At 36.4% G+C, this 24,929-nt stretch overlaps 1 protein-coding gene across 3 annotated transcripts in view; it reads left to right on the top strand.

Annotated features, from left to right (window-relative positions):
- The window catches only part of OLA1 (Obg like ATPase 1), a 168,127-nt gene that overhangs the window by 98,562 nt on the left and 44,636 nt on the right, over positions 1–24,929 (top strand). For all 3 annotated transcript variants that reach the window (XM_070580221.1, XM_070580219.1, XM_070580220.1), the window contains 2 exons: positions 22,454–22,534; positions 22,845–22,942. In XM_070580221.1, the coding sequence (XP_070436322.1) occupies positions 22,454–22,534; positions 22,845–22,942 (179 nt within the window). The remainder of the gene's footprint in view (positions 1–22,453; positions 22,535–22,844; positions 22,943–24,929) is intronic.

Genomic DNA, 24,929 nt, shown 5'->3' with positions numbered 1-24,929 from the left:
GGAAATGTAAGCTACAGATAAAACAGGATCTCTGGGGATAGGTTTTAATAAGCTTTCCAGGTGATTCTTGCATGTGCTAAAGTTGGAGGGTCGCTGCTCTAGACCTTCTCTCTCCACACCCCCTCCCCCCACCACAGGGATAAGTGGGTTAGGCCTCCTCACTCCCGGCCCCTTTCTTGTCTGGTAATGCCTCGCTATCTTACTAGGTCCTTGGTACTATTAAGAAGATATTTTCTATATTTAGACCTATTTTATTGTTGTCTTTAGAGAGGGGGTTACCCTGGATCACCTAGTTCATTATTTTTGAAAATGGAGGTCTCCTGGATATAATTTTGCCAAGAATTTGCCTGATAGCATAATATAACAATATGACAGTTGATGAAGATAGAAACCAATGTTAACTATGGAAAGGTGTTTGAGAATGAATTAGTTTTGTAAGTAGTTGGTTTATTTTTATGTTTGCCTTAAAAAAAAGCAAGTCATATAATATGTACAGTATAGTCCAGTTTATGTAAAAAATGATGGCTGTATTTTTATAAGTGCATCAGAAGAGGTATAGAAATACACTCAATCGTGTTTTCACAGTAAACATTTGGAAAGTAAAATAAGTATTAATAGTGAAGTGTTTGGAAAGGGGAGTAGGTATGAGAGTAAGTGATTAGTGGGCACTTTGTTAGCCTCTGTACCTCTCATATCTCACGTTTTTCATGTATTATTAATTTTTTCATTTAGAAAAAAGATCTAAGGAAAGTATTCCCTTTAAGTGGCCTCCAAAAAAAGGAATTAAATGCATATACATTGTCCTTAGCTGTTTCTGACCTGCATCCATCAAACTGTGATTTTAGTTTTGCACTGGCGAAAGTTTTGAAGTTTCTGTCTGGAGTTGGAAAAGGAATAAGGTAGGGGATGTGAAGGTGGAAAAGATGCACGTGTGAGAAGTCATAGTCTTTGGGATCACTTCCATCTTCACTAGCCTGAAAATTGTGTAGGCAGTGTCATTTAGAAATAAAGATTAAGAAGAAACTGAAGAAACTCCCTGTGAGTTTTCTCAAGACTGTGCCGTTTTCAGTGGCAAAGCCATTTTGAGTCATGGATGAGACTTTTTGCCTTTTTTAAGCTAAACTTAGGTTTAGGGCTTAGGTTGGGTTTCCTCAGAAGTAGACCCAGAGGCAAGGATTGGAGTGCAGGTAGTTTCCTTGGGAGCTGTTTCAGGGAAGCACACATCAGAGAGTGAGGAATTCAGACCAGGAAGGGAAGGAACGTGATACAAAGGCTGTAAATAAGCAGGTGGAAACCCTGAGCAGCTGGGCCTCAGTCCTGCTACGGAGCTCTGGAAAACAGGGTAGAAGTGTCTTCTGGTTTTTCTGTTGGAAGGATGAGGAAGCTGGGGTAATTATCAACTAATTTCCATCAGTCTTTGGTTATGGGCTACTCCTAGGATTGTTAACTCCCTGGTACCTGACGTCTCTGTGTTCTGAGCACAGCGCTTAGACAGAGTTACAGATGCTTTCAGTAAGAGGCCATCAGCATTTGCTGGACCTATGAGAGCAAAGGGGATATGGGCAGGGCACTGACAGCCTCTGCTACACAACTGTTCACCCAATGTGCATTTAAATTTTTTGTCCTGTTTTTGGTTGTTCTTTAGGATCACAAGTTTAATTTGTGGGTGTTCGATATTTTTCCATGCTTCTGATTTAGCCTTAGTCTTCCCGATACAAAGAGGGGAACCTATGTGATTATATCATCAACTGATTCCTGAGGGGAGTTTCTAAAAAAATGTTTCCTGATTTTCTCTAACAAATGGTCTAAAGGTGTAATATGTGATTGGCTTCTTGTCTTCAGTTTATGTTTGTAATCTTTGCTACCAGAATCAGGGACTTTAATTGGACATAGATCCCAGGAAGTTAGAGGAAAAACAGGTAGATCACTTTGTTCACTAGGTATTTACCTGATTATTCCTTAGTATTCATTCAAATGTATCTTTATTTTCAGGATAATCTTTCAGAAATCCAACGTTCAAACCTCTTTTCCTATGAAGTTTCCATTTTCTAGATTTGGATGTCATTTGTATTTTTATGTAAATAAGCAGGGAAAAGTTGGATTAGGTATATACTGTAGCATAAAACATGAGTCAACTTTTTAATGCCAAAACAGAATCTTTCCTAAGTGTGAGGTTGGTAAATTCTGACATAAAGTCCCTTTTCTTACTGGGTCTTGCTGTCTTTGGTAAAACTGAAGCACTAAAGAAGGCAAGATTGGGATAAACATTTCCTATTGGTATTAATTAGCCAAGTATTTTAGTTTTTGAGGGCTGCCGTAACAAGTACCATACACTGATGGCTTACAGAAATAGAAGTATGTGTTTTACACTTCTGGAGGCTGTAAGTCTGACATCAAGATGTTGGCAAGGCCATGCTCCTTCTGAAGCCTCTAGGGGAGAATCCTTTCTTAGCTCTTCAGCTTCTGGTTTGTGGCAGTACAACTGCAATCTCTGCCTCCATCTTCACCTGGCCATCTTCCCTCTATGTCTCTGTCCAAATTTCCCTCTTCTTGTAAGGACACCAGTCATGATTTTATTGAGGGTCTACCCTACTCTTACTCCAGTATGGCCTCATCTTCACTAAAGTCGTGTGCTGCATAACAACATTTCGGTCAACACGAACCATATGTATGACAGTTGTCCCATGAGATTAGTGCCATAAGATTAGTGTGTAGTACGTTATACCATCTAAGTTTGTGTAAATTCTGCAGGGGAGGAGGAAATTTTCTTCTACCCTTTTAGGTTCTTCTGGCTGGTCTAAGAATTAAGTTGACATGAGACACATTAACAGGAGAAAAACAAAAGTTTAATAACATGTATGCATGGGAGAAACCCAGGAGAATTGAGTAACTCACCAAAGTGGCCCAAGCCCTCACCTTAAACATCCTCAGCTAAAAACAGAAGAAGATATTGGGGGTCAGGAGAGTCAGGGACTTCAAAGGGAAGAAAGGCAATTCACAAGTAGGTGAAAAGGAGCAGATAGTTGGAAAACAAGTGTTTGGCCACACAGGAACAGAAGAATACAGAGGGAGCCCAACAAACAGACTTTCCCGGGTTCCTCCCTGTCTGCCACCTAGTTCATGTTGTGCTAAGGTAATAGCTCACTTCCTCAGACAGGTTTTTGTTTTTATCTGAATTCTTAAGGGGAAGATAATAAGAAAAGTTTTGTGAGTCTTTTGTTCCTTAAGAATAATCTGTCTAGGGGCCAGCCTGGTTGTGCAACGGTTAAGTTTGCATGTTCTGCTTCCGCGGCCCAGGGTTCACCAGTTTGGATCCTGGGTACAGACCCACGCACCGCTTATCAAGCCATGCTGTGGCAGGTTTCCCACATATAAAGTAGAGGAAGATGGGCACAGATGTTACCTCAAGGCCAGTCTTCCTGAGCAAAAAGAGGAAGATTGGCAGCAGATGTTAGCTCAGGGCTGATCTTCCTCAAAAATAATAATAATAATAATCAGCCTAAAATAATCCTCATATTAAAGAGGCACATTTTGGGGTGGCAAATTTTGTGCCCCTTCAGTGTACTCTATGAAGTTCACATAAGGATGAATCACGTAATGTTGCATTTCTCAGAACGTATCCCTGTCATTAAGCAATGCATGGCTGTAATTTTCAAGTAAGGTCACACTTTGAGTACCAGGGCTTAGGACTTCAACATATCTTTTTGGAGGACACAGTTCAAGCCATAATAATAACACCAAGGCATCAAGATCAAGATTGATTTTAAATCTATTTAAGTGTCTATACATTCCATTTGGAAAGACAAAATTTGGAAAATGAAAGTAGAAGGCTTTAAGGAACAGCTTATTTTATATTGATCAATTATTTGGACATTACCATAGTTAAAAAAATATTCATAGAACTAACAGTTATCTAATTGAACAACTAATGGAGGCAACCAGAAATTGTAATTGAGTCCTTTTTTCCTGTCAATATCTCTGAGTTAAGTAATGTCCCTGAAAACATATAGCTGTTAGCAGATTTCATCTCATTATTCTGATGGTGGTTTTTAAAGTTGATTTTTACATAACTTTAAAAAAATCATTAAAAATATTTAAGTATGTAATAGATATGTTTTTCTCTAAAATCAAAATATCCAAAAGGATATACTGTAAAAACATAATTCTCCCTCCGACTTCTGTCTTCTCATTTACCCTTTTCTTCTCTTTAGAGTCTTATGTATCCTTCCAGAACCATTCTTACATGACTAAAAAAGAATGTTTCTAAAAGACCAAGATACTAAAAGTACTTGGTGATGGTGGGTAGCATTCATTCGTCTGTCTCCCCATATTTTGTCTGTCCACATAGTCTCTAATTCAGTTAATGGAACCAAATTGTTTGAACTAAAACCCAATATCTTTGACTCCTTTCTTTCCTTTACCATTTACATCCCATCCTCTTGATTTAATCCCCTGAATGTTCCCTGTATCTCTTCCTTCCTCCTTATTTTCATGACTTCTTTAGTTTTCCATTGAAAATAGTTTAGAAGAAAATATTAAGTGATAATAGTGGCTTAGGGAGGTAGAGATATGAATGCTTTCCCCTTAAATGTTTTTCTACTTTGATTTTATTGCTTTTATAAAATAAAACTTATGGAAATGAACTCTGAAGTTAAAAATATACCAGCCCATTTAAAAATGCATGAGCCAGGGATGTGATTAGAAATTATTGTAGTTTATTATTTAGGTCTACATAATACACATACCCCAAAGGAAAGGGGTTATGAAATTTTCAAAGTAAGAGTGACAAGTTTCTTAATTTGATGTGGCAATACCAATGTGGGAGTCAGACTGTGGTAGGATGGACTGCTTCCTTGGTCCAGGAGAAATGATTCTCATAGTAATTAAGAATAAATGAGGGTTTTTTGGACAATGATGCTCTTAAGGTGGCAGTGGGAAAGATTGAGTGGAAATGTCTCCTTGAACTGGGATGAGAAGAATGAGAGTGTGGGCGTCATTGACCAGGACTGATCTAATGGTCATCTTAACACTGTATATTTTACTTTCTTAGTTTATAGTCATTATTTTAAGCAATTCATTGTTTTTCTTTTCAGATTTTAGGGAAAAAAATTTCACTTCTTGTTTGGTAATACATTATGTGAACGTATAGGTAAGATCTGCCAGAGATGAAAATCTGCTGAGTCATTTAATCACAGAAGTTTTATTGTATTTTTTGATTAGGGTCTTTTAGTTGTAAGAAGCAGAGATTCAACGTAGGCTATTTCAAGAAATGTATTTTTATTTTTAAAATACAATGCAATAAGGAAAATGGAAATCCAAAAGTATTCAAGATCATTAAGTGTGGTATGGCCAGGCCTTTTGGAGTTGAATTGTAAATCAGCCCAGGACAGCACCTAAGAATTGGGCAGACGTCTTTGTGGCTTCTCTGTGGCGCTCTGCCGTTCACGTAACTCAGATGTTCTTCATTTTTACTTCACTAGAATTCTTAGTTTTTTTCTGCCACCTCTAGAGTTCACCTGCTGTTTTGTATATTGCTTTTATTCCTGATTTCTGCTTACTTATAATTAACTTATTTGTCATGTCATGCAATTTATTCTATCTTCTGTTCTTTCAGTGTATCCTTTCAGCTTAAGCCTCTAATTGTATTATCTTGGTATTTCCTAATTCTAATTCCTGAGAGCAAGCCTCTGATTGCCTCAGTTTATTCCCATTTTGGCAGACTTTTTTTGCATGAGGCCACTGCATAGAAGTGCCCACCAGTTCTGGCCAGGAGACTATTTTCTGGGTAGGACTGTCCCCTCAGCAGAAACTGTTTCAAGCAAGGTTCGTGAGAATTAGACTCATTTGAGGCCAGACTACTTTAGAATCATCTATTTATATATACCCTGAGGGAAATGAACTCACATAAGAACTGATATTATGGTGCCATATGCTATAGGCATACTTTCCTGAATATGTCCACCTGTCCACTTTCTCCTTGCCTGTAACCAACCAAACACAGATGGAGAGAATTAAGACTAGGACATGTTTGTATCCCCGTAAAGTCATTATTACCAACCTCAGGTGGGCCCTTGCTATGTCCAGCTTTCCTATTTGCCCTCCTACTCTCTCCTGCAATTGCTTCCCTACTCTCCTCAAACCTCTTAATTATGCTCACTCCCTACTTTCATCCATCCCTACCCTCAGCAGATGAGCTTGCCTGCTACTTCAAAAATCTAAATAAAGGGCTGGCCTGTGGCCAAGTGGTTAAGTTTGCGTGCTCCACTTCAGTGGCCCATGGTTTTGCCGGTGTGGATCCTGGGCATGGACCTAGCACGGCTCATCAAGCCATGCTGAGGCAGCGTCTCACATAGCACAACCAGAAGGACCTACAAGTAGAATATACAGCTATGCACTGGGGGGCTTTGGGGAGAAGAAGCAAAAAAAAAAAAAAAAAGAAGAAGATTGGCAACAGCTGTTAACTCAGGTGCCAATCTTAAAAAATAAAATAAAACAAAAGCCCTCTGAGTAGAAATTATCTCACTTTTCCACTAGCCAAACCTAAAGCCTATTTATTCACTCCTCTTATCTATGGCCAGTTATTCTAATTCCTTGGATTTTATCACTTGCTAACTTTTCAGAAACCTTATACTGTTAGTCATCCCTTCTTTTTGTTTTTGTTGTTGTTTTTAAGAGACTTTATTGAGATAAATTCACATATCATAAAGTTCACTCTTTTAAAGTATACAATTCAGTGGTTTTTAGTGTATTCACAAGGTTGTGTTTCGATCACCAATAATCCCTTCTTTCTGGTATATACAACTTGTCCCTTTCAAACTAGATCATTTTCATCAACTATTTTAAGATGGCTTTTTTAACCTTAAAAAAAAAAACTTCCTGCATACCACACTGCTGATTCTTCAGTGACCATATTTTCTCTACCATCATTATTAAAAACCTCTTGAAAAAGTTATTTATCCACCTCCTAATAACTCAATCCAACCTATCTGGTTGGATTTATCTGCCCATCATACTCAAACAGGTTTCACCAGAGACATTAGTGACTTTTGCATTGTTAAATCCAGTGGACATTTTCAGTCATCGTGATTTGTCTACTACTATTACTATTGGGTCATTGCTTGAACTACTCTTCTCTTGGATTCCATGACTGCATTGTCCTGGCTTCCCTCCTACTTCTCTAGCAACTTCTCAGTTCTTTTGCAGGCTCATCCTCTTATACCTTGGTTAATAAATTTTGGCATTACTTAAAATTGAGTCTTAGGCCCTCTACTCTCAATTCTTTTCGTATGTGTCATCCACATCTGTTGCTACAATTACTCTTTAAATACAAATAACTTCCAGACTTATACCTCTTGCCCTGATCTGTCCTCTGAGCTCCAGTCGAGTATGTTTAATTCCTGACTTGACATCCCATGGATTTCTCAAAGACATCTCAAAGTTAGCACATCTAAAATCAAAATCAAGAGTTCCCTCCCTCAAACCTGATTCTCTTGCATGTTTTTTAGCTCAGTGAAATGTACCACTATCTGTTAGATTATCCAAACCAGAAACTTAGTCATCTTTGACACATTCTCTTTCATCATTTCTCATATCCATTCCATCACTGAATTCTGGCAATATGTATACATAAGATATAAAAATATGCCTATATTTTCTTGTGTATATGCATGTTTAGATACATAGAAATAGAGAAAGGATAAGACAAATATGGCAATATCATACATTAATGAATCTGGGTGTACAGACATTTTCTATTCTTGTAGCTTTTCTGTAAGTTTGAAATTATTTCAAAGTAAAAACAAAAGTAAAAATGTCCTATGATTTTAATGTATAGTGATACAGTTAAAATACATGCCAATAATAGCACAGTGTGTGTCAGAGGGCAGTAAAGGAGTAAAAGTGTTATAATACTCCAACTAAAAGACAAGAATTTGGCAGTTCCTCACATAGTTAAACCTAGGATCACCATATGACCAACAGTTCCACCCCTGGCTTGATATTTCCAAGAGAGTTGAAAACAGGTACTCAAACAAGTATATGTACATGCAGCACTATTCAGAAAAGCCAGGGGGTGGCCCCGTGGCCGAGTGGTTAAGTTCGTGCGCTCCGCTGCAGGCGTCCCAGTGTTTCGTTGGTTCGGGTCCTGGGCGCGGACATGGCACTGCTCATCAAGCCACGCTGAGGCAGCGTCCCACATGCCACGGCTAGAAGAACTCACAATGAGAAATATACAACTGTGTACTGGGGGGCTTTGGGGAGAAAAAGGAAAAAATAAAATCTTTAAAAAAAAAAAGAAGAAAAGCCAGAAGGGGGAAACAGCCCAAATGTCCATCAGGGGATGAGTGGATAAGCGAATTGTGGTATATACATACAATGGGATATTATTCAGCTGTAAAAAGTAAATGAGCACTGATGCTAGACCTGGATCGACCTTGAAAACATTATGCTAAGTAAAAGAGCCTAGACACAAAAGTCACATACTGTATGATTCCACATGTGTAAAATATCCCAAACAGGTAAATTCATAGAGGGAGAACCGCAGATTGGTGGTTGCCAGGAGCTATGGGGAGGAGAAAGTGGGGAGAAACTGCTTAATGAGTATGGGGTTCATTTTGGACTGATGGAAATGTTTTGGAAGTAGATAGAGGTGGTGGTTGCATAACATTGTGACTATACTAAATGCTTAGTACTAAATTACTTTAAAATGGTTAATGTTATGTTTATGTGAGTATATGTGAATTTCACCTCAATAAATCTTTTAAAAAGTAAATAAGACAAAGAATGTCAGATTGGATTATAAAAGCCCACCTCTATGCTGCTTACAAGACACACATTTTAAATATTAAGATACAGAAAAATTGAAAGTAAAGGATGGAGAAATATATACTGTGCAAGTCCTAACCAACCTCCCTCAGAAAAACTGATGTATTATACTAATATCAAAGTAGACTTTAAAGAGTTAAAAGAGAGTATTTCATAATACTAAATGTTCAATCTACCAGGAAGATAAAATAATCTTAAATTTGTATGTGCCTAGTAATATAACTTCAAAATATGGAACTAAAAGGTTAAAAAACACACAAATCTATAATCATGATAGAAAATTTTAATACTTCTTTTAGTAATTGATAGAACAAGCAGACAGAATTTTAATAAGGATATAGAAGATTTAAACAATGAGATTAATGAACTTGACCTAATTGACGCATATGGAATATTTCACCCAACAACCAGAGAATGTGCATTCTTGTCAAGCACAAATGGAATGTTTGCCAAAATTGACCGTATCATTGGCCATACAGCACATAAACAAATTTCAAATGATTGAAATCATAAAGAATATGTTATCTGACCACTTTGGAATTAAAATTAGCAATCAATAATGAAAAGATCACTACAAAATTCCTGAATGTTTAGAAATTTTGCAGTACACTTCTAAAAGGTCTCATGATTTAAAGAAGAAATCATATTGGAAATAAAATATTTTAACCCTGTTATAATGAAAATACAATATATCAAAAATTTTGTATTCTTTTTTGATGTATGCATTCAAGTTCTATAAATTTATAGTCTTAAATATATATATCCAAAATAAGATATCAATGATCTTGTGTAAAATATATAAATATACAGCTTGATAAAGTCACTGATCTCAAAGTATTCATCTGAAGGAGTTAGAAAAAGAACCCAGAGAACCCAGTAGATGGAAGGAAACAATAAAGATGAGAGCAGACATTAATGAAATAGAAAAGAAAGAAACATGTAATAAAGAGGCTCAAAATGGCCAAAAGTTGGTTCTTTGGAAACACGAATAAAATTGATAAATTCTTCTTTTTTTTAATTGAGTTAATGATAGGTTACAATCTTGTGAAATTTCAGTTGTACATTAATCTTTGTCATTCGTGTTGTAGGTGCACCACTTCACCCTTTGTGCCCACCCCCCCACCACACCTTTCCCCTGGTAGCCACTAAACTGTTCTCTTAGTCCATATTTTTAAATTCCTCATATGAGTGGAGTCATACACAGATTATCCTTCTCTAGCTGGCTTATTTCACTTAACATAATTCCCTCAAGGTCCATCCATGTTATCGCAAATGGAATGATTTTGTTCTGTTTTGCAGCTGAGTAGTATTCCATTGTATACATGTACCACATCTTCTTTATCCATTCGTCTGTTGATGGGCACTTAGATTGCTTCCATGTCTTGGCTATTATAAATAATGCTGCAATGAACATTGGGGTGCATTCGACTTTTGGGATTGCTAACTTCAAGCTCTTTGGATAGATACCCAGTAGTGGGATGGCTGGATCGTATGGTAGTTCTATTTTTAATTTTTTGAGGAATCTCCATACTGTTTTCCATAGTGGCTGCACCAGTTTGCATTCCCACCAGCAGTGTATGAGGGTTCCTTTTTCTCCACAACCTCTCCAACATTTGTTACTATTAGTTTTAGATATTTTTGTCATTCTCATGGGTGTAAGGTGATATCTTAGTGTAGTTTTGATTTGCATTTCCCTGATGATCAGCGATGATGAGCATCTTTTCATGTGCCTATTGGCCATCTGTATATCTTCTTTGGAGAAATGTCTGTTCATGTCTCCAGCCCATTTTTTGATGGGGTTGTTTGATTTTTTGTTGTTGAGTTGTGAGAGTTCTTTATATATTATGGATATTAAGCCTTTGTCAGATGTATGACTTGCAGATATTTTTTCCCAGTTGGTGCGTTGTTTTTTTGTTTCAATCCTGTTTTCATTTGCCTTGAAGAAGCTCTTTAGTCTGATGAAGTCCCATTTGTTTATTCTTTCTATTGTTTCCCTTCTTTGAGAAGGCATGGTGTCCGAAAACATCCTTTTAATACTGATGTCAAAGAGTGTACTGCCTACGTTTGCTTCTAGAAGCCTTATGGTTTCAGGTCTCACCTTTAGGTCTTTGATCCATTTTGAGTTTATTTTGGTGAATGGTGAAAAAGAATGGTCAATTTTCATTCTTGTACATGTGGCTTTCCAGTTTTCCCAGCACCATTTGTTGGAAAGACTTTCTTTTCTCCATTGTATGCCCTCAGCTCCTTTGTCAAAGATAAGCTGTCCATAGATGTGTGGTTTTATTTCTGGGCTTTCAATTCTGTTCCATTGATCTGTGCACCTGTTTTTGTACCAGTGCCATGCTGTTTTGATTACTGTCGCTTTGTAATATGTTTTGAAGTCAGGGATTGTGATGCCTCCCGTTTTGTTCTTTTTTCTCAGGATTGCTTTAGCAATTCGGGGTCTTTCGTTGCCCCGTATGAATTTTAGGATCCTTTGTTCTAATTCTGTAAAGAATGTCATTGGGATTCTGATTGGGATGGTGTTGAATCTGTAGATTGCTTTAGGTAGAATGGACATTTTAACTATGTTTATTCTTCCAATCCATGTACATGGAATGTCTTTCTATCTGTTTATGTCATCATCCAATTCTCTCAGAAAGGCCTTGTAATTTTCATTATATAGGCCCTTCACTTCCTTAGTTAAATTTGCCCCAAGGTATTTTATTCTTTTTATTGAGATTGTGAATGGTATTGTGTTCTTGAGTTCTTTTTCTGTTAGTTCGTTATTAGAATATAGAAATGCTACTGATTTATGCAAATTGATGTTGTACCCTGCAACTTTGCTGTAGTTGTTGATTACTTTTAAGAGTTTTCCAATGGATTCTTTGGGGTTTTCTATATATAAGATCATATCGTCTGCAAACAGCGAGAGTTTCACTTCTTCCCTCCCTATTTGGATTCCTTTTATTCCTTTTTCTTTCCTGATTACTCTGGCCAGGACCTCCAGTACTATGTTAAATAAGAGTAGTGATAGAGGGCATCCTTGTCTCATTCTTGTTTTCAGGGGGATGGCGCTCAGTTTTTGCCCACTGAGTATGATGTTGGCTATGGGTTTGTCGTATATGGCCTTTATTATGTTGAGGTAGTTTCCTTCCATGCCCATTTTGTTCAGAGTTGTTATCATAAATGGCTGTTCGATCTTGTCAAATGCCTTCTCTGCATCTATTGAGATGATCATGTGGTTTTTATTCCTCAGTTTGTTGATGTGGTGTATCACATTGATTGATTTGCGGATGTTGAACCATCCCTGTGTCCCTGGTATGAATCCCACCTGATCATGATGTATGATCCTTTTGATGAATTGCTGAATTCTGGTTGCCAAAATTTTGTTTAGAATTTTTGCATCTATGTTCATCAGTGATATTGGCCTGTAGTTCTCTTTTTTCATGGTGTCCTTGTCAGGCTTTGGTATCAGCGTGATGTTGGCCTCATAGAATGTGTTAGGAAGTGTTCCATCCTCCCTAATTTTTTGGAATAGCTTGAAAAGGATAGGTATTAAATCCTCTCTGAAAGTTTGGTAGAGTTCCCCAGGAAAGCCATCTGGTCCTGGGGTTTTATTCTTTGGGGTGTTTCTGATTGCTGTTTCAATCTCTTTCCTTGTGGTTGGTCTGTTCAAATTGTCTGCTGCTTCTTGAGTGAGCTTTGGGAGATTATAGGAGTCCAAGAATTTATCCATTTCCTCTAGGTTATCCATTCTGTTGGCATATAGTTTTTCATAGTATTCGGTTATAATCCGTTGTATTTCTGCAGAGTCTGTTGTTATTTCTCCTCTTTCATTTCCGATTTTGTTTATTTGAGCTTTCTCCCTTTTTTTCTTTGTAAGTCTGGCTAGGGGTTTGTCAATTTTCTTTATCTTCTCAAAGAACCATCTCTTTGTTTCATTGATCCTTTCTACTGCCTTTTTCGTTTCAATTTATTTCTGCTCTGATCTTTTTATTTCTCTCCTTCTGCTGACTTTATTTGTTCTTTTTTCTCTAGTTCAGTTAGGAGTAGTGTAAGATTGCTTATTTGGGATTTTTCTTGTTTGTTAAGATGTGCCTGTATTGCGATGAATTTTCCTCTTAATACAGCTTTTGCTGTATCCCATATGAGTTGGTATGACATGTTATCATTTTCATTTGTTTCCAGGTATTTTTCTTCTTCTTCTTTAATTTCTTCAGTGATCCACTGCTTGTTCATTAGTATATTGTTTAGTCTCCTCATCTTTGTGCCTTTCTCAGCTTTTTTCTTGTAATTAATTTCTAGCCTTAAAGCATTATGATCGGAGAAGATGCTTGTTATAATTTCAATTTTTTTAAATTTGTAGAGGCTTGCCTTGTTTCCCAACATATGGTCTGTCCTTGAGACTGTTCCATGTGCACTTGAGAAGAATGTGTATTCTGCTGTTTTAGGATGAAGTGATCTATATATGTCTATTAAGTCCAATTGTTATAGTTTTTCGTTTAGCTCCACTGTTTCCTTGTTGATTTTCTGTCTGGATGATCTGTCCATTGATGTGAGTGGGGTGTTGAGGTCCCCTACTATTATTGTGTTGTTTTTAACATCTTCCTTTAGGTCTGTTAATAGTTGCTTTATGCATCTTGGTACTCCTATATTGGGTGCATAGATATTTATAACCGTTATTTCTTCTTGATGAAGTGTCCCTTTGATCATTATATATTGTCCCTCTGTGTCTGTCTTTACCAGTCTTATTTTCAAATCCGCTTTGTCTGATATAAGAATTGCAACACCTGCACTTTTTTCTTGCGATTAGCTTGAAGTATTGTCCTCCACCCCTTCACTCTGAGCCTGTGTTTGTCCTTGGGGCTGAGGTGTGTTTCCTGGAGGCAACAAATTGTTGGATCTTGTTCTTTAATCCATTTTGCCACTGTTTGTCTTTTTATTGGAGAGTTCAATCCATTGAGAGTGATTATTGATGCATGTGGACTTAATTCTGTCAGTCTGTCTCTCATTATCCGGTTTTCCTGCATTTCTTTTCCTGTGTGCTTTAGCCTACCCATTTAATACTGCAATGTCTTATGCTGGGTTTCTTAGATTTTTCCTTATTTATGTTTTGTGGCTCTGTTCTGTTTTTTAGTTTAGTGGCTACCCTGAAGTTTGTATTTAGAATCTCGTGTATAATATAGTCTATTCTCTGGTGGTCTCTTACTTACTTGGCCTAGACTGATTTAGACCCTTTGCTCTTCCCCTCCTAACTTATTATTTTCATTTCTTATTCCAACTTGTGTTATGAATTTGTAGTTAGAGTGATAAGATCGTCTTTGCTTTGGTAGTTTCCTTACCTTTATCCTCATGCTATAGTTGAATATTTGCTATCCTGTTCTGGTTCTATCCATTGGTCTTCCTACTCTGTGTAGTTTGTGACCCCTTTGTCCCTTTTTTCTGTTTTCAGGTATGAGAGCCTTCTTGAGGATTTCTTGTTCTGGTCTGGGGCTTTTATAAATTGCTGGATGGTAGAGGAGCGGTTTTTTCGCATGGTGGTAGAATTCGGTTGCAGTTACAGCCTGTCGCCACTAGATGGGGGTCGAGAGCTGCGCCTTCTGAGCTGTCCGCCTTCGGGCAAGATGGCGGCACCCAGTGCGCTTTGCCGAGAGGGAGGGGCTGTTTTTCTTGCTGGCTGATCTGGCTTTGGATCGGTTCTGTTCTCTGGTCTCCCGGGGCCCTGGGTTTATGGGGTCCCCGCGCATGGAAGCTTTCCCCCGTCAGTGGGTTTCCACTGTACCAGCGGCGGGAGTCCTGGACGATCCCCTGGTTGTGCGGCCCCTGTCCCGCTCCTTCTCGCACCCCCAATAGCGATCCCGGTCTCTAGGGGAGGGAGCAAAGTTCTCTCCTACCCCATTCCAGCTCCTCTGAGGCCTGCTGCAAGGTCTCCAATCTCCGTCTTCTTGGTACTGTAGGTCTCTGATGTGTTTGCATTAGGTTTATTATCTGAAATTCAGTTTTTCCAATCCTTTGTTGTAGTTTGGGAGGGGAGAGAGTCCCGGGTCAGCTCACCCTGCCATTTTGCTCCACCCCTTCAGATAAAATTGATAAATTCTTAGCAAGACTGGTGAAGGAGAAAGAAAAAAGAAGCACAAAAGCAGCATCAGGAATGAAAAAGGAGTAGTGCTACAGATCCAACAGACATTAATGTACTCATAAGAGGATAAACAACTTATGACAATGCTTTGAAAAATATGTGAAATGAACAAATTTCTTAAAAATCTACTTAACAAAACTAATAGAAAAAGAGTAAAATTCTGAATAGTCCTATATCGAAGAAATTGAACTCATAATTTAAAACCTTATTATAAAGAAAACTTGACTTATTATAAAGATGACTTGACTTCACACACACTCTTCCAGAAAATAGAAAAAGAGAGAAAACTTCCCAACTGGTTTTATGAGATCAGAATAGTCTTGATACCAAAACCTTACAATATAAGAGAGAAAAATTAAGGACAAATCTCTCTCATGAACATAAATGCACAGTCTTAAATAAAATATTAGCAAACTGAATCTAGTAATAAATATTAATGATAATACGATATAACTAAAATTCTAGGAATGCAAGCAAGTTTGACATTCAACACTAAATGTAAAAGAATAAAAGGAGAAAAATCACCTGATCATCTTTATACATTGGAAAAAGGATTTGATAATATTTGATCACTGGTGATTTAAAAAAAAAAAAACACACACACTTCTAGAAATAGAGGGTAATCTCCTTAATCTGAGATAGCAAATCTACAAAAAAACCTACATAAACAGTTATACTTGATGTTGAAATACTGAAAATTTTTCCCCTCATAGCAGGAACAAAGCAAGTCATGTTCATTATCATTGCTTCTATACCATCTTCTACTAGAATTCTTGTATTAGATAAGATAAAATCAAAGTGCCATTGTTCACAAACAGCATGCTTGTATATTTAGAAAACATGACAGAATTTGGGATATAAACCATTAGAATTAGTAGATGAAGTCATCTGGCTTGTTGGATTCAAGGTCAATGCAAAAAATGATTTATATTTCAGAACTTAAATGACATTAAAAAAATTACCAGTTGAGTAGCATTTAAAAAATGCATATACCTAGGAATAAATCTCCTGAAAATTTTACTAAAATTTCTACCCAGAAAACAATAAAATGTTATTGAGAGAAATTAATGAATGATTAAATAAATGGAATGTTTTTGATTGGAAGACTTGATATTTTAATCTCTCCAAAATTGATCTATATATTCAACCCGATCCCAGTGAAAATCCCAGCATCTTGTTTTTTGTAGAACTTGACAAACTGATTCTAATTTTACGTGCAAATGCAAAGATCCAAAAATAGGCAAGATAGTCTCAAAGAACAACAAAGTTGGAGGACTTGGTCCACATGGACTTTATATCAGGACTTATAGATCTGCAGTCATTCAGACAGTCAAGGATTGGGGCCTGGCCCCATGGCCGAGTGAAGTTCGCGTGCTCCACTTCCGTGGCCCAGGGTTTCCCCTTGGAGCAGGAGGAAGCTATATTAGTGGACTTCTAACCAGACTATTTTGAGCTGGAGGCCTTGCCCCCATACTTTTCGTCTGAGTGCATTGTTGGCTGTGTGTGTTACAGCCACCCAGCCAGCGTAGGTCAGCTCATCTGGATGTCAGCATCAGGTATTAGGGTAGTGGGTTTGGCTAGAGGGAAGTCTCAGGCTTGGAAGCTATAATTATTAAAGAATAAGAGTGAGTCACCTTGATAAACTGCCAAGTCTATCCATTTAACCATCAAATTTTAGGATTACAGATGGTGGACAGAAAATAGATGAGTCCTCCCTTCCCCCTCACCCTGTGAATATATATATTTTTTCCTATTATAAAGATGATATTTATTGGTTAAACACAAACAAAACAGCATTATAGTTTTTTTTTTAAAAAAAAAAAGCAGAAAGGAAGAATCTCTCTGGTATCCAGTATTGCTAACAATTTGATGTGGCATGTGGTCAGTTTCATTATTTGGGTACATTTATTTATATGTATTATGTATAGTTTCAAAGCCACAAATGGAATTACATTCTTGCATTCCACCATAAATAATAATACTTAATATCTATTGAGTATTTGCTATGTGCTTGGAACTGTACCAGTTACTTTACATGTATTTTCTCATTTAATCCTCACAATCACCATATGTTGAATTGGAGTTATTATGCCAATTTTACAGAAACAAACTTAGAAAGCTTAAGTAACTGCCCAAAGTTACACAACTAGAAAGTGGCAGAGCCAGGACTCAAGCCCAAATCTGTTTGACAACAATCCGTGTCCTTTACTTTAGTCCGTTGTTCCAAACCTGCTTTTTTCACTTAGCAATATACTTTGGACATTTTCCCATGCAACTGCATATAGAGATATGTCTTGTCTTAATGGATAAAAGCTGTTCTGTTGTGAATGTCCCATAATGTATTAGCAAGTCTCCAATTACTGGGTTTCTAGGTTGTTTCTAATCTGTACCTCTCTTCTTGTGCTAGTGTCACACTGTTCTAATTACTGTAGCTTTAGGGTTTACTTTCATATGTATAAGGCACGCCACGTATTCTTCTCTCTAAACGTTTCTTACTCTCAAGCAGTTCATCCTTTTAGAATAAGACATATTCAGTGTGTAATGTTGTCAATATCCCCATCATAGTGGCTGGAATTTTTATCAGCTTGGTGTTGGTCAGTGTAGATGAACTTGAGTGCAGGGTCCAGATGAAGCAAGTTTTAGGTCAGTGTCTCTGGACCTCAGGTCTGGGAGTCTGTGAACCTATAACATTTACTTAATTGGCTGTTGTTGAGGTATTTGAGTATTGCCACAGAGTCACTCACAGCTATGGTCCTTTGATTTTGGCATCATGAATCTCTTTTAAAAGCATTTGGAAGATATGTGCCATCATCCCTCAAAGGCACAAACATAGAACTTTACATACAATTTCAGGGTGTTAGTGAATCCCTGAAATCCATTTATGGATCATAGGTTAATAATCTCTGCCAGGGGATGAAGAACCAAAATAGCGAAGTCTAGTAAGTAGTCTTGGAAAGTCTAGTAAATAATTGGGTTATGTTATTGTGTGCAAAGAAAAAAATACTATTTTTGTGATACATGGATTGATTATCAGATATTGCACCCAAATAGTAAGAATATTGAATTTCCCTGATGACCTTAGAATAAGAGTGAGGACTTTGACTAACCATTTGGGGAATGCCTAGGCTAAACAAGGAGCAATTAGAAAGGCAGTAAGTAAGATAGACAGGCCAGGGTGATTGGACAGAGTATGAATTTTCGAGTCACTTGGACCTGAATTTGAATCTCAGCTCTTCCACTTACTGGCTGTGGGAATTTAGGCAAGTCATGCATCCTCCCTAAGTCTAAATACGTTACAGCTACTATTAACAGCCGCAATAATAAAGTACATGAAGAAAATAGAGGATTTCTAAAGTGAATGTGAGGCTATCGGTAAAAAGAGTCAAAGCAGAAGAGCAAGGTATTCAAGGTGAGTTTGGATTAAGTTTCTTTGCAATTAAAAGGTAGTTGTTTAGCAAAAGCTAGTTCTTATAAAATGTAAAGAATGGAAGCTTGAACTGAGATTTGACTAAGAAAGCCAATATTGTTGGTAACCTCAGAAATATGAAGAGAAGGACTAATGAACAATTATTTGGATTGGAGAAGACGTATATGTGCTTTAAAGGAGTACCCAAGAGAATATATTGCCATTTTGTAGATCACTGGTATTTAGTCTTTCAACAATCATAGTAACAATGGCGACAACTCACATTTATTGAGAACTTCTTGGTACCAAGAACTGTGCTAAACACTTTATATACATCATCTCTTTTGATCTTCACAACCCCCGGAGGTAGATCATATCATCGTCTGCATTTTATCAATGAAGTGATAGGTCACACCTGGTAACTGGTAGATCTAGGATTTATTCCCACGCTTAAGCATTAAGCTGTTACCTCTTGATTATACACTCCCATCACTGCAATATAACCAAAAGTTCAAATGACCATTAACTTTTGCATAATCTCCGTCATGTGCAGAATTTATTTTGAAAATGAGGAATTTGTTAAAGTTATCAAAACAGTCCTCCTACACCTGTATTTCTATATAATGTTGTTACTAAAGAAATATGAAATTGTAAAGTAACTTCTGATGCCTCAGGCTTTGACATGTTTGTATTTTATGTTTTTATTGTATTCTGATTTGTTAAAAATAGGTTAAGTATGTACAGTAGTCCCCCTTTATCCTCAGGGGATACATTCCAAGACCCCCAGTGGATGCCTGAAACCATGGATAGTACCAAAACCTATATATGCTATGTTTTTTCCTATACATGCCATACCTATGATAAAGTTTAATTTATAAATTAGGCACAGTAAGAGATTAATAACCATAACTAACAATAAAATAGGACAATCATAACACAATATACTGTAATAAAAGTTACCGTCAATCTTAACCTCAGCACACAATTTTTTTCCTTATTAAGCTGAGAACTTTCACATTGTCATTTAAAGGAAGCACTTTATGGCTTCTCTTTGGCATATCCGAATTGCCAGCATCACTACTCTTGCCCTTTGGGGCCATTGTTAAATAAAATAAGTGTTACTTGAACACAAATACTGCGATACCACGACAGTTGATCTGATAACCGATATGGCTGCTAAGTGACTAACGAGTGGGTAGCGTATACAGCAGGCATACGCTGGACAAAGGGATGGTTCACTTCCCGGGTGAGACAGTACAAGATTTCATCATGCTACTCAGAATGCTACTCAGATGCGCAATTTAAAATTTATGGTGTTTATTTCTGGAATTTTCCATTTAATATTTAATAATGTTTAATAATATTCGGACAACTGTTGACCACAGGTAACTGAAACCGTGGAAAGCGAAACCATGGATAAGGGAGGACTGTTGTGTTAGGTTATTCTTTCAGTTAACCATATTCAATTAACTGGAACCTTATATTGTTCTAACCATAATTATTAATGTGTGTCTCTATGTACAACCATAAGAAAAAAGTTCAGTCAATCCATTAAGTATTATATACAAATAAGTCCAAATGTTTTCTTTATCTGATTATAAGTTTTTCAGATAGGAATATAACGTTTTAATATTTTGCTAAAATTAATTTTTACTTTATGTAAGAAAGACAGCACATTGCAGCTATACCATATAATGATCATTTATGTAAGATAATCTTACCTGAGAGCAGACTATTTTTGATTTGTCTTAGGTAAAACTGGCATCTTTTAGTAACCTAAGGTGTCTTTCCTCGGCTGTTAAACCTTTCGTGGGGATAATTAAGACTATTGGGTACAAAATGAAATATTTAAAATTTTTAAATATTTTGATTTTCAACTGTTCAAAAACTTGGTTATAATCTACAAATATTTTTAAAATATTGGAATGTGGCTTTAGTGAGTATACTGTTTGAGAACTTTAATTATGAGTTAGTTCTCTTTAACTAAAAGTTGAGTGCTCCTAATTTGTAATATTATATGTTGGTATGGGGGGGAACTAATGCTAAAAAGCTTTTGTGATAAGATTTCTATGACTGAAGTGATGGTCTAGTTAATTTAAAATGAAAGAGAAATACTGAAATTCCTTCACTAGGGATCAGCATTTATTGAGGCCCTTTGATTTTGTAAAAATATGTCTAGTTACAAAAGTATTTTACACTTTCTATATGATTAAAATTTAATTTCCTTCTTTATTTTTGGTTTGGCTTTCTTTTGTCTCTTTTCTTCTCTTTTCTTTCTTTAATTGAAAAAACTAATGGAACCAAATATAAGATGGTACCACTGTTTTCTCCTTCTTTTGTATAATCTTGTTGCGTGTCTCTACATAAGCTGTTCTGGCCACTCATCATAGTAACCAGCTGGGCCATTTCACCTGCTGGAGCCATTAAAGAGGACTCTCTCCCCCTAGATTAATCCCCTCCGACATTAGTTTTTTGCACTGACAACTGGAGCAGGCATTCAGAATTTGCAGGTGGCCAGTGTGACGCACATAATTGCCTACAATTTTAGGCAATGAATAAAAATGGTCTACATTACTTGTCAAAGGTTGTATATGCAGTGCCAAGTGAGATCTATGGGAAGCCTTTTAGGGTTTAAAGAACAGTTAATAGCAAGGCTGCACAGGGCTTTTTTAATCATAATGCATTTGTAATATAGCACTTTGATCTTCTCCTTGTAGGAAATGGTGTTACATTAGCCACTTTTAAACATTTATGAGTGAAATTCAGTTATAGAAGAGTAAAAGTGATTATTCTTAAGCAGAACATGTTAGATTTCATTAAAAGTTTTCAGCTTGCCCCTTCCTTGTTAAAATCTGTGGGAAGTCCTTTTCCTGGAGAGTTTCAAATCAGGATCTAAGGATATAGGGCTTTTTCCTTATTTTTCCTGTTGGTAACAGCAAGATTTGGAAGGAAGGTATACTAAATATTGAGGTAATTTGTACAAGGGGATATTTATAGAAGAATAATTGATTTATGGCAAAGTAAAATACATTGATGAAAATCCAAGGAATCTGTTACTAATAATTATGTATTGCAATAAATTTTGAGAAAGGCATATTTAAAACATATTCATAAATTATCTTTAACAAAAAAAACCCAGATGACTCTCAAATGCACTTCTTCTGGACGAGCTGATTTTGACCTTTGAGACCCAAGAGCCTTTTATTAACACCTGCCTGTAAGGAGAACCTTGCCACACGCAGCTTTTAGATTCAGAACCACAAAACTGATGAGGAAAGGCTTGAAGGGTTCAGTTTGTGTCACTTGCTGTTTGCCGTTTCCATTTCACAGATGATTAATCTTTCTGTGAAGAAAGGCCAGAGAAACAAAGCACATTGGGCTCTTCCTGCAGTTACTCCTTCTGAATGCACACTAGCTTGCTAACTAAAAGGCCTTTAGATTTCCAGCAGCGAGAGATGTTCTGAAAGTGAATGCAGCTGGTTGGAGGTCACCAGTGCAGGGCTCTTGCCATTGTGAAATGGAGGCTTTGGCAGGTTGGGGTGGGGTGGGGGGTGTTGGAGCGGGGATGGGAGAAGTGGTCAGGGAGAAGGTGTTGGCAAAAAATTAATTCAGTATAAAAAGGGTTTTGGTCAGTCGATTTAATATTTTGGAGGGTAGATCATTAATAATAGGCTCAATTTCATCTATTTTATCTGTTATTCTTTTTAAGGAAAAAATTGTAATTTAGTCTCTTTCCAGAATCCCCCCTCCCTCCATTTCCTAGTAGCCTGTTTATCTTGCAAGTGGCATCACTAGGTAATTTGGAAATATCATTAACTCTTGGAGTCTTGGGTATATTTGAATTGTCTTGAAATTTTTAAGACTGTTACTAATTTTGCTAGTATTCCACGTTTTGTATATTAAAATTTCAGTGCCACAACAATTTCATTGGTATTTGGTTTTTTCATGAGATTGAAAATAATTATCTATGTAACTTAGTTCCCTTTTCATTAAAAAATTGACTTTATTTTTATTTTGAGGATTTGAAAACTTTTAATTTTAGTATTTAGCACCTAGATGCTTAGTATTCATCTTGTCTTTACTTTTTTCTCAATTGTACATAGGATATAATGTGCAAAGTCAAATCCTGGGTTATGGATCAAAAGAAACCTGTTCGCTTCTATCATGATTGGAATGACAAAGAGGTAAGTTATAAATATCATGCCCTCTGTTACTGCCTTTGCTTTGATTTCTTAGGAACACGTTAGAGTTGTCATTATTTTATACATTATTATATCTAGTTAAACTTATTTTCTATCGATGATTGCTTATTCCCAAGCTTGTTATTTTTTCTTTTCCCCTACTCTTGATATTTCATAACAACTAATCTTTAAGAAACAAGAATTATGAAGGTGGAAATGGCTATGTGTTTAAAAAGTTTACTTTTAAGTTAGTCAATGACTTAATATTTACTCAACTTTTAAAAAGAATTTTTTTCTCTGTCTCCCACTTTAGATTGAAGTGTTGAATAAACACTTATTTCTGACTTCAAAACCAATGGTCTATTTGGTTAATCTTTCTGAAAAGGACTACATTAGAAAGAAAAACAAATGGTAAGTTTTTCCTCCTCAGATCTACCCGGACATATCATATCTGTACACACGCAAACACACATACATATGCACTTAACTGCTGTGTGTGATTTTAATATTTTTCTCCTTACTGTTGAAAAGTTTAAAATGGATGAGAAAGCTTTGCCTGGTGTTTACATTCTGAGAGGAATCTCCTAATTGATTTATACTGAGAGAACTTAGCAAAAAAACAAACGGAATTACATTAGCCAGTATTGAAGCATGCATATTTACTTATCAAATTGAAATTATATAGACTTTGTTTCCTTTGCAAAATGAGAATAAATGTAGTTGGAGCAATAAAACTTTTTAAACTAGGAATTTCTAGCTGTGTTGATATTATATGTGACTTTAAAATAACCACTTGGAAATGTAGCTGGACATAAATTCTAAAATACAGATTGAATGCTTTAAAAAATTTTTTTAAATTAAAAAGATTATGGGTGTATGGGCAAGAGAAGACCTGTATGGGCAGGTATCTGTTTCAAATACTTTAAAAAGGGTACAAAGGTAAAAACTATGCATTCATGTATTTTGATTGTCATTTTTGACCTGTAACCAAAATTTGCAAGGTTTTCTTTTCATTCGCTAATAACTTCAAAAAATCATATATGTTCATGTAACGTGTGGGCATGTACACATTTGGCATAGTACTAACTTTGACTTGCCTCCCTGGATCCTCAGAATTTTATACTATTAAGTCATACAAAGAGGTCAAAACTATCCAAAGCAAAATATCTGAATTCTCCTAAAATATATTGTTGGTTTTTCCCTGTACTTCATTAAGTACTTAGATGCACATGGTTTCAATTTTCCATTAAAAATTCTCATTTCCATATGATATCAAAGAGTGAGAAGCTTTAAACTGAAAAATAAACATTCATAGACTGGAAGCCAAAACAATAATTAATGTCAGATGGTTAACTCCAATAAATCATTAGAATAAATTCTGTGAAATTACTGCAACTAAGAATGCCCCGTTGATACTACTATAAGACATTTTGTGTTCCTGATAGAAAGCTGAATTTGGCCTCTTTTTTGGTAATGTTCTAGAAAGCATAAACTTAACATGAAAATTTAGTTCTGACTCGTCAGTGTCTTCTAATAGATAATTAACTTTAAAATAATCAGTTCTGTCTTGTTTCAAATTCTTATAGATTTGATGATTAATGTGTTAAAAATTGTTAGCTTTGGGAAGGAATTTTTAAATTTATTACTTGACCTCAGTTAATAAATCTTCTCATTGTAGTATGATGGTAAGGTTTCTTGCGGCACTGTGAAACAATACAGACATCAAAGTTTACATGAAAAGGGATGAGTCAGTTTCCTTGCCCAAAGGGGCTTCTCACACCTGTATTTGGATGATTACAGGTAGAACTCCCTGGATCTAATTGTATAGTAAATACCATTTCCCAGACCCTAATGGTAGACAGACTGCTCGGGAGACGCCAGTCTGTGATTTAGCTGTCGCCAGACACCCCATGTTTTTTGTGAGACCAGTTGTGATGATGATATGGTTATAGCCAATTGAAAGTAAACTCTTGTCTAAATAGCAAATTTTAATTTATAAAAATGTAGAGGTATGGATGATCCTATTTATAAAACCAAATTTTAGATTTTATGTGTAATTAATGATCTGGTTTGGGGTTGTGTGTGTTTGGGGGGTGGGGGGATCAGATCTTGTGGAAGTTAGTGTAATTGTAGCTGAAAGATCAAAGACTGGGTAACTGAGTGATGTTCCAGAAGAGAATTTACCACATAGCCATTTTCTGTACAGTTTCTGCCGCCTGCTGTTCCTATTTTCCCTCAAGCTAGCCATTGACTACCCCCTGTGCATCCCTGCTCGTAAAAAATGATTGAGGAAGTATTTGTCATGTATTTATGAGTGGGAAACATTGTGTGATAGGGAATGGCATCTACTGGAGCCAGAAAGATTGCCATTTTCCTTTCATTCAGCCACTCTGCTATA

This window comes from Equus przewalskii, chromosome 17 (genome assembly GCF_037783145.1).
Source record: "Equus przewalskii isolate Varuska chromosome 17, EquPr2, whole genome shotgun sequence".
Lineage (NCBI taxonomy): Eukaryota > Metazoa > Chordata > Mammalia > Perissodactyla > Equidae > Equus > Equus przewalskii.
The sequence above is the reverse complement of the archived record's forward strand: the minus strand, read 5'-3'. Positions and strand labels throughout refer to the sequence as shown.